The 10504-nt window shown below is 38.6% G+C and overlaps 1 protein-coding gene across 3 annotated transcripts in view; it reads right to left on the reverse strand.

Annotated features, from left to right (window-relative positions):
• Window positions 1–9876, reverse strand: part of mta1 (metastasis associated 1) — a 71895-nt gene extending 62019 nt beyond the window's left edge. For all 3 annotated transcript variants that reach the window (XM_030127235.1, XM_030127234.1, XM_030127233.1), the window contains exon 1: window positions 9744–9876. In XM_030127235.1, coding sequence (XP_029983095.1) covers window positions 9744–9771 — 28 coding nt within the window. In that variant the 5' untranslated portion in view covers window positions 9772–9876. The remainder of the gene's footprint in view (window positions 1–9743) is intronic.
• Between the last annotated feature and the right edge of the window lie 628 nt (window positions 9877–10504).

A 10504-nucleotide genomic window follows, 5' to 3' on the forward strand; every position in this document is an offset into this window, starting at 1 on the left:
GTAAAAACATTTTGGTCACACTCTGTCACTATTAAAAGTGTTTTCTTAGTGTTTCCCACTATAACCTACATGCTTTTCTGCTGTTCAGTCAAGAGAAGTGCACAAATATTTTTAGTTCATTATGATACTGTGATAGAACAAAGTAGAGAATAGTAAGCAGTGTATCCACTGCACTAGTACTGCATATATCGCTGTTCAGACACCCAAAACCACCCCAGGGGGAATTTCTTCACCGCACCAGCCCTAAATGCAGATGCAGCCCACAATTACTGCCAGTATAGGTTGAGTGTGTGATATTTAGTAGCATGTAGTAGTGAAGTTTTATATTGCAACCAACTGAATACACCCTCCCCTACAAAAACACATTAGTCCCTCATTAGAGTCCATGTTTGTTTTCTTCCATTCTGGGTTTTTCTTTTTTTATTATTTATTAACCTCTGGTCTACAATCAACATAGCAGGTGACCTAAACACACATAAGTGGGTTAACACTAGGGATGTAACGATTACCGGTCTAATGATAACCACGGTAAAATTCCCAACAGTAGTATTACCATTTAAATTCTAATTATCATGATAACCGTGTTTGATTACCGCACTTTGAAAGAGATAGAGAGAGAGACTATCTATCTATCTATGAGTAAGAAAATCAAACAACTCAAACTTGATCTGGAAAATGGTCAAACAGTGTCCATAAGGTGCCATCTTTAATGCACATTTGTATATTTGATGTTTGCACGTTAATATTTGAATGTTTCTGCCAACAAAAAGTACATTGTGCCTATTATTTTATTTGTTTTTTGTTTTTTCCAAATGCAACTTGGTTAAATTATTTCAGTGTGTGTATCAGTACTTTCTGAACATTTTGAGCACATTTCAACAATACCACGATAATTATGATGACCGTGATAATTTTGGTCACAATAATCGTGATATGAAATTTTCATATCGTTACATCCCTAGTTAAAACTATATACCACTCTCACAAAGAAAGAAGAAAGTTCATTAAGATCTGCTGTAGAAACATGGCAGAATCCATGTCAGGCGACCTACTCTCCTGTAGATATAAAGAACTAATTCTTAGGTAACAAAGTCTCAACTGTTCTCATTGAATGAAAACATAACTATGGAGACTATGCTCCATTTCTGCAATGAAACACTTTTCAGTCCCCTCTAATGTTACATGTGGCATTTTTAAATGTCTACTAAAAATCCCTTGGACATGTCAAGGTGAATAAACTGTCAATGTTCAAAAGGACCCTGATCATTGAAAAACAGGAACAGGTCCCATGACTAACAGTGAAGAGAAATGTTGACGTTATCAGCTTCAGCTTCGCCAGCTCTATTAATTATGAGCTAAAATGCGTCATGACCATTAATAAAAAAAAAAAAAAAAAAAAAACTAGAGCAGAACCACATGTTGAAAAACACTCAGTTTTGGTGTGAAAATGCACCACACAGTGAGATGCTTTTGGTCTTTTTTTTTGGTCATCCACATCTATGTGAAGGTGGGATATTGGGCAGACTTTAACATCTTCCTTTTTCTTGCCTCTGGACCCTCAGTTACCCAAAAAAAAAAAACTTCACCCCATGTCCCCCTCCCTGCCCTCCACACGGAGAAAAAAAGGGAGTATGGGAAGAGAAGGGTTGAGTAAAACGTGGGCTGTTTGGAGTGTTGGAGTTTCCACCATGTGAGAAGCTGAAGCTGGAGAGGAACTCAAAATGAGAGCAACAGAGAGAGAGAGAGGGAAAAGCAGGGCCTGTAGGCACAGAGCAGCGTCACTCAGTCTCTCCGTTTCCCATCAGCCCTCCCACCGCCTCAACCCATGTACACCCCCCTACCCTACTCTCCATCCCCAAGCTCCTTGTGTAAGCCAATCAGCCTGCTCCGGCGCCCATGATGTCACAGTGCAGTCAAATTTGTTGGAGCCAATCAAGGCATGTTACTGAGCCCCAACAGAGAGAGTCTGCTGGGCTGCTGATTCAAACCAGGCCAGAGAAAGAAAGACAGTTAGTGAGGCGATGACGAGAGACGGGGAAACACAAGGATACGGATGGGTCTGAGAGAGAGAGAGACAGCTCCAGGGTCAGGCATGGCAGGAATGGAAGTGACAAACAAGTGACCAAAACCATGACACCGAATGAAAAAGATATTCAGATCAACAATAAGCCACAAAAGATAGATTTAGTTTGATATGAATGACTGACATCCAGTCTCACAGAGTAGTTGACCAAATTAAATACATTGCTATACATGGTATTTAAGGGCAGGGAAGCAGGGAACGTCGAATTGCTGTTGAAATGCTCCAGATCAGAAACATAATGTAGCCTGTGCTGATGGGTTGGGAGTCAGTCTACAGACAGGTCACAAGGCTTGATGCTTGTAAACTGGTGTGTCTGGGTATTATCCCGGAGCCTGAGCTAAAATAACAATTAACTGATTAGTCTATGTGTAGAAACATTCAAGCAAATATCATGTCATTTAAGCAAATACACCAAACATTTCTTCATTTTAGCTTCACAAATAAGAGGATGTGTTGCCGTCTTCTCAAACGAGTAAATTTTAAGGTATTTCATCACAAATAAAAGAGCAGCTAGTTGCTGTTTAACGTGTTATATTTTCTCACATATGACCTCTGCTACAGGATCTGTCAGCATCTGATGATGACCTTATAAATAATTATAAAACCACTCTTCAGCATTCCAGCCAGCAATGTCTCCTTCCTTCATTGGCTTGCAATGTGTAACAGTCAGACTTAAACCTGTTGCACTCCAGTGCAATACAAAAATGTGGGGGGAAAAAAAATGGAAAATCTGCATGGGAATTTTTCCACTTGACATTATGATTTGATAAAATTCTATACATTGCTGTGTTCAACTTTCTTAATACAACTTTGAGAAGAGAGCATGGAGTCAGCAGTAGCAGTGGTTAGTCCAGCACTAGAGTGGCACTAATGCAGCATTTCCACTACGTGATATTGACTCCACTCGGCCTTTTTGCATTTCCATTACGAAAAAGGGCCTGGAATCTGGTACCCGGTACTACTTTTTTGTTCTCACCTCCGCTGAGGTTCCAGGACTGGGGACCAGATACTAAAAGGTGACATGTAAACACTGCAGACCACTGATTGGTCAGAATCGTCTTTGTGACCCGCCCTTTTCCAAAAAACAGATGCAGTAGTTGACAGTAAATCTGTCGGTAGGTTAATCCACATGATGACAGTCTGTAAAACTACACCATGGTTTGTCCAGGAGGTTCAGATGGAAAAATTCAGCAGGAGTTTGACGAGACAACACGCAACGAGTGAGTTTATCAGCAACTGTGAGCAGACGACACAGAAGTAACGCACCGCATCGCTATGACAACCAGGTACTGTAAAGTGGGTAGTATCCAGGAATGGAAACGGTCTGGAATAGGACCTGGTACCAGAGCGGAAACGGTCTGGAATAGAACCTGGTACCAGAGTGGAGTTGAGCCGGTCCCATGTAGTGGAAACACGACATAAGATGACAAAGTGCACAGGAGCTCCATGTGTATCACAGTGACTTCCAATGGTGTCTTCAGACCATTGTTCAACAGTCTCAGGTTTGTTTGAAGTGCATTTAGCTAAACAGAATGATGTTGTTTTCTGTGATGCTCAGGTTAAAGTTACGTCACAGACATACTTCAGAACAAGTTACATGTAATATCACACACAGCCTTTGCGGTGTCCAGGTGATAGTGTCATAGGTGATGAGTACACTGCTGGAGGAGGGTTGGTTTACAGTAATTAATGATGTCCGTTTGACCAAATTATTTGGTCAATTTTTTTGTGGGTGGAAACATGTAGATATGAAATCAAATCTGTCTGAATGTTTTTAGAAAATTTTGCTCAGCTGTAGCAAGCTATTAAATAAGCATTTCTACACACAGTATAGTACAGGTTGAAAATATTTCAAAAAGATCAAAGTATACTTTTTAAAAATTGTATTAATGTGTAAGTTGTCTCAATATAAAACAGCTCTAAGTAATCTTTTGCATAAAAAACAGAAAATTATGATTCACTGATATGACTGGACAGACCGAGCATTAATGTCTACTTTTATTTATTTAATTAAATACATTCAATGCATAGTTCATTTGTCATTGATATGCCACACTATACTATCCAGTGTAAGACATTAACGAAAAAGGCCTGTGCTAGAGCTAATATTGAAGACAAAAGTGTAGAGCGTAAGAAGGTGAACATCCACCCATGCCTGTCTGTAGGCACATAACACCCCTCCACATCCCAGCGCTTACTCATTCACACACAGAACAAGGTGTGTCGTCATGAGCAACAACCACGAGAAAAAAAATTGTGTCTTGATTTTTTTTTAATAGTATGGAAGGAGGTTTCCATAGCAATGGCAGGTAATTTAATCTAAATCAACCTCACACTTTGTTTTCACACTTTCCTATCACTCACTTCGATGAAATCAAGCCAGACAGAGCAGCACACATCTGTTTATCTGTTCTGATCCATCCATCTATTTGTCAATCTCCTTCCATTCCTGTTGAAGAATAAGAGGAAGGTCACCAAGGTACTTTCAGTTAATACTTATCTCTTTACTCAATACTTAGTATCTCAGGAAATATCTCATTTTCATTTCCTACAATGATCAGAGTCCTTTTGGTGGTTTTCGAACAAGAAGGATTTAGTCTTATAACTAGGGCTGTGTATTGGCATGAATCTGGCGATACGATACAAATCACAATACTAGGATCACGATACGAGATAGATATACATCATTCATGATACTGTTAATAAGGCAAATTTTACTTCTTTTTTTAAATGATTATTTCCTTGAGGAATTGAATTACACCCAAAATCTGCACAAATACTAAACACATTTTTATTTAATCAGAACAGGATCTAACGCTATATCACAAAATTTTCCTGTGTTAAAACTTAAATTATACTTTACAGACATTACAGTTTCAGATCCTGTTCAAATGTTCATATTCTATTAGTTCAGAACTAACATCAGAACAGTATTTGAGTTCAATCCCAACAAAGGAACGAACATTATTGAATAAAAGAGTGTTAAATAAGAATAAAGAAAATATAAAGAAAACAGAAAACAAAAAAAGAAAAATGAACCTCCACAATATCTGCATTTGAATAAATACCTAAAAATATCCATACAGTACTTTTTAATATCGATACAGTATTGTGAAATGAAATATCACGATATATTGCAGAACTGATATTTTCTTACAGCCCTACTTTTATGACCAGTGGCAGCAATGCAACCTCCATCAGACATCTGTCCAGCACTTGTGAAGCAGCCTGTTCAAATGAGATTCAGGAGCAAAAGGGTATAGATTTGACATAAAGGTTTGTGATTTTAAAGTATTTAAACAACCACATCTTGAACATTGCTGTGGTTCAACAAACAAGCTATGGGCAAATATAACTCAAAGCAAAAGCCAAATATTGCAAGTGGCTGTTAACTGGAATGTGTTGATGGGAACATTTTGTTGAATTGATCTAATAGCTGTCATGCATCTGTCCAACTGATTGTCCTAAACTTGGCAGGATGGCAGCGAACAAGCCTCAGATCTTTGACTGTGAGTACACCCACCAGACCTATGAGAGAGGCAACTGCCAGTGTGGGAAATTAACACCAGCCATACGGCAAACAAAGTGTGGGCACTTTCAAATTTAGTCCATTTGTAATTTAGTAAACATTCCAACACCTTTAAGCTGGTTCTGAATCATAACTGCCAACGTGAAGAAAATCCTTGTCATTCACCAGCCAAATAAAATGTGAGCACTGTTAAAAGTTACTCACATTTTAAGCTGGTAAACACTACAACACTTTCAGCACATTCTTTACCAGAGTCGTCAGAGTATTTTTTTTTTCTAGAGTATTCACACCTAGATCTCAGCAAAACAATTTCTCTCCTTTCCCAAGTCTCATGGGAGGCTACTTTTCAGCCTGGCAATAAGTTTGCAGCTTGGTGTCTCCTGTTCAGAGGTGCAGGCTTTTTAGCTTCCATTGCAGTGTAAAGACAGACTGCACTTGCTTCTCTTCCCTTCCCACAACCAAGATAAGACTGCAGCCTATACACAGTCACCAATACTTTCCTGCATATGGAGAAAGCTTGAGGAAGAAGTGCTGCGGGCGGCGGAAGAGCGGCTTGTGGCCTGCGCAGTAAAACAAAGACATCAAGGCTCACACGGAGCCAAGCTTTTGTCCACACGGTTCATTCACATGGGAAGTCATCGCTTTTCCAAGATGATCTTGCATTGTCTTGCAAAGCAGTAGTGGCCATCTATCGAAAGGGGGCTCTGTTTTTGTTCTGATGTCAAGATGAAATGGTCTCAGGAGACGCTTTGGTCAATTATGAAACCTGTTTTTGGGGCACAATTCGACTAATTTCAGATTTGGTTACTACTATTAATGCGGACAAAAGCTGTTTAACAGTACCTTTATTCAGTAATTTGATTGTCATAGTTTGTGGTTTTTTATTAGGTTATTAAACAGTTAGGCCTCTTTGCGCTGTTTTCAGTCTCAATATTAAGGGCAAACCACAAACTGTGTAGAATCTGGATTTAAAAGAATAACTTTCTGGCATCGGAAAGTCAAATTAATTCTGGCTTAATTCATTTTAGTCCCACCTAAGCTCTCTAGTTACAAAGGTGGGTAGAGAAGACAGGAAAACACTCATTTTACTACACTGGGATTAAACAGTAGGATGAGCCAGTCTTTGGTCTGGGTCCAGACAAAGTGAACTGTGGTTGGGTTCATTTACTGTGTCAAAACACTTTCACATGGTTAAGAGTTTTTAATTAGCCTGAGGAAAGTTACACACAGATATCACTGCCATTAAACAAAGAAGGAAACAAACTGAATAAAAAATGAGACAAATTATCAAAATGTCAGTGTCAGATGTCAACCTGTAAATAAACCAATTGATGGAAAGTACAGTGAGATGGCGCAAATGTAGAAGATGACAGAGGGATGGAGGTAAATCATGCTAAGTTGCAAAACTAACTGAACCAAATGTAAACAATGCTTAAAAAAACCTGGAGAACCTACTTGTGTAAGACCACTCTTAAGAGTTTGAGAATGCGGAGAAATGCACAAAATGAACAATCGTCTGGCACTTAAAGCATTAACTTTCTGCCTGCTGTGGACATGTTCTCCTGTTTTCTCACACGTAGAGAAATTTGACTAAATAGGAGGGCTTTGCCATTCATTATGAGCTATTTTTGATCCAGGCACCAATCCAAGTCACATTATTCCCTCCTTAGATATTTCATTGCTCAACACATTGAAATATATCTCCTAAATTTATATTTAAAAAAATGCAATCACTAAGTATCTCTTTCTCACATATTCATAGTTGCTTGTGTGCAAAAAAAAAAAAAAAAAAAAACGTGATTTAGGCTTACTCAACCCTTGCAGTATAAATAAACAACAATATGCATCATTTTAAAAGTGAATGAATATATTCTGATGAAATGAAATTTCATCTACAGTAAACTGACAGAGGGAAAAAAAAACTTTTCTTGCCTGGTAATTCTGATAGTATATTATAATCATATCTAATCACAGATCTTGTGTAGAATCCAAATTTACCAATAATGCAGTTTTTGTGTGTGTGTGTGGTGTGGTGTGTGTGTGTGTGTGTGTGTGTGTGTGTGTGTGTGTGTGTGTGTAAAGAGGATTGAATTCTTTTCTTGTCCTTTCTCACATCCACTCATCCTGGGAAACAAATCCAAAAATGCAACTGGCTTATTTGAAACTACTGTATACAGGAGCTACAACCTAATATGAATATGATAATCAGCACCTACAAGATGTGATTCAGAGCAACATAGGCAGAAAATGAGTGGGAGGAGAATACTGGAATCTGAATTCAATATTAAATGGAGCTGCCTGTAAAAAAAAAAAAAAAAAAAAAACATTATTGGTTAAAGATGAGATAAAAGCATCTATGGGATGTTTTATATGAGATTTTTCACCCGTTCTGACTCTTTTGGTTAGACAGACGTAGGGATGTAACAATAACCGGTATAACAATAAACGGTGGTAAATTCCCAACGGTTAGTATTAACATTAAATTCTAATTATCTTGATAACTGTGTTTGATTACCGCACTTTTAGGGGAGAAAACGCCTATGTAAAGATCTGCTTTAATGTCAAATATTTGAGTATAGTTTAAATTTATTACAATTTTAATTTTCTATACCTAATATTTGGAACCAATATTCACTTTTAAAGTCTTTGAAAAGGTTCGTTAAGCATCTGTGTGCTATTAATGCAATAAATTACAGACATTTTTCAAATCAGATTTTATACTGTACTGCCGAACTTCAGTCTGTCAGTATTCTCTGAAATATCGTGGACCAAATCTGTGGAATTAATCTAAGACCTGAACTTCAATCAACATCTACTTTATCACTGTTGAAAAAGCATCTGAAAAGGACTTTAATTCATGAAAAAAAATGTAAGGCTGTATATCACTTGATTTGTACTTGATGATTTGTAATGTGGATTTACATTTGTATTGTTTTTACTTTAGTTTATTATTTCAGTTATGTTGTATTTTTTAATTAATTCTTTTTTTTGTGTATTGTTCATTTCGGGGGAGGTATTCATATAAACCTTTTTTGGCTTCTAACGTCTCCTGCATAATTTTGTTACTTGTTTGAATGTTGTTGTTTTTTCCATTGCTGTTTTTATTTTGTGAAAATAAATAAATAATTAATTTATTTTTTGGTGTGTGTGTGTGTGTGTGTGGTTTCTGTCCTTTTATGTTTTTTATAGTAGGTTAAAGTGAAAAAAAAAACACAAAAAAAACAGATGATACAGATGAAGTTGTGCTGGAAAAACAGATCCCAAACATGGGTATAGTAAACATTTGTTTATATAGGATATAAAGGCAAAATCAAAAGGACTGAAAAACGGACAAAATAGGCTCAGACCGCGAAGGGTTAATATTTGAATGTTTCTGCAACAGAAGGGACATTGTGACTATTATTTTATTTGTTTGGTTTTTTTTTAAATACAACTTGGTTAAATTCTTTCAGTGTGTATCAGTACTTTTTGAACATTTTGAGCCCAATTTCAACAATACCATGATAATAATGATAACTGTGATATGACATTTCCATATAGTTCCATCTCTTAGACAGAAGCCTGAACTTTATGATAACATCCTGGTAGGTTTGATTGTACTTTTCTCCTTAAATGGACCCACTTCTTACCGCTTCCCTTCCAGTCTTAGTAGGTTCCTGCAGATTAGTGAATTTCAAATTAATCTGACTTGTGTTAAAACCACAGATTAGCTCGGCCAATACTTAAAGTGCACACCAAACTTTTCTATATGTTGGTCCTGTTGTGCTGAATATCAAAGCCCATGCATGTTACGTTCACGGCCATAATCACATTTCAGTTGTTTGGGCTCAAGTAGCTCCAAAAGAAAGGGAGGGAATGTAAAGGCAGTTCAGTAAGCACTAGTCTTCATCACCATCCTCCTCCTCCTCCTCCTCTTCTTCACACACTCACCATCATCATCATCAGAAGCACAAGGCTGTTTAGCTTTAGGAAATAAAAGACGGACAGAAGGAAGGAAAGAAGGAAGGAAGGAAGGAGAACCGGAGCACGAGCTGCAAACACAGACAGAGCCACGGCCAAACAAGGAGACTACCGACACAATGTACGCAGAAAAGTGTGGCAGAAGGGACCGGAAGGCTGTGTGCCCCTTACCTCCAACCCGGTACATGTTGGCTGCCATGGCTGCCCCGGTCCTGGCTTCCTCTCCAGGTACAGGGCTGGCTCTGGTGGCTCTACTGCCGGAGCTGTGTTAGCAGTGCCGCCGCGGAGTGTTGGAAAATGGAGGATGATCAATACGAAACAGACGAGCACCGAGCCCTTAAAGAGACAGTACACTGTTTCTGCGGGTTCCATAGAGGGACACTGGTTCTACTAAAGGGTCTACTGCAAGTTCCACACAGGGACACTGGTTCTACTAAAGGGTCTACTGCAGGTTCCACACAGGGACACTGGTTCTACTAAAGGGTCTACTGCAAGTTCCACACAGGGACACTGGTTCTACTAAAGGTTCTACTGCAAGTTCCACACAGGGACACTGGTTCTACTAAAGGGTCTACTGCAAGTTCCACACAGGGACACTGGTTCTACTAAAGGTTCTACTGCAGGTTCCACACAGGGACACTGGTTCTACTAAAGGTTCTACAGGAGGACACTGGTTCTACTAAAGGTTCTACTGCAAGTTCCACACAGGGACACTGGTTCTACTAAAGGGTCTACTGCAGGTTCCACACAGGGACACTGGTTCTACTAAAGGTTCTACAGGAGGACACTGGTTCTACTAAAGGTTCTACTGCAAGTTCCACACAGGGACACTGGTTCTACTAAAGGTTCTACTGCAAGTTCCACAGAGGGACACTGGTTCTACTAAAGGTTCTACAGGAGGACACTGGTTCTACTAAAGGTTCTACTGCAGG

This window comes from Sphaeramia orbicularis, chromosome 22 (genome assembly GCF_902148855.1).
Source record: "Sphaeramia orbicularis chromosome 22, fSphaOr1.1, whole genome shotgun sequence".
Taxonomy (NCBI): domain Eukaryota; kingdom Metazoa; phylum Chordata; class Actinopteri; order Kurtiformes; family Apogonidae; genus Sphaeramia; species Sphaeramia orbicularis.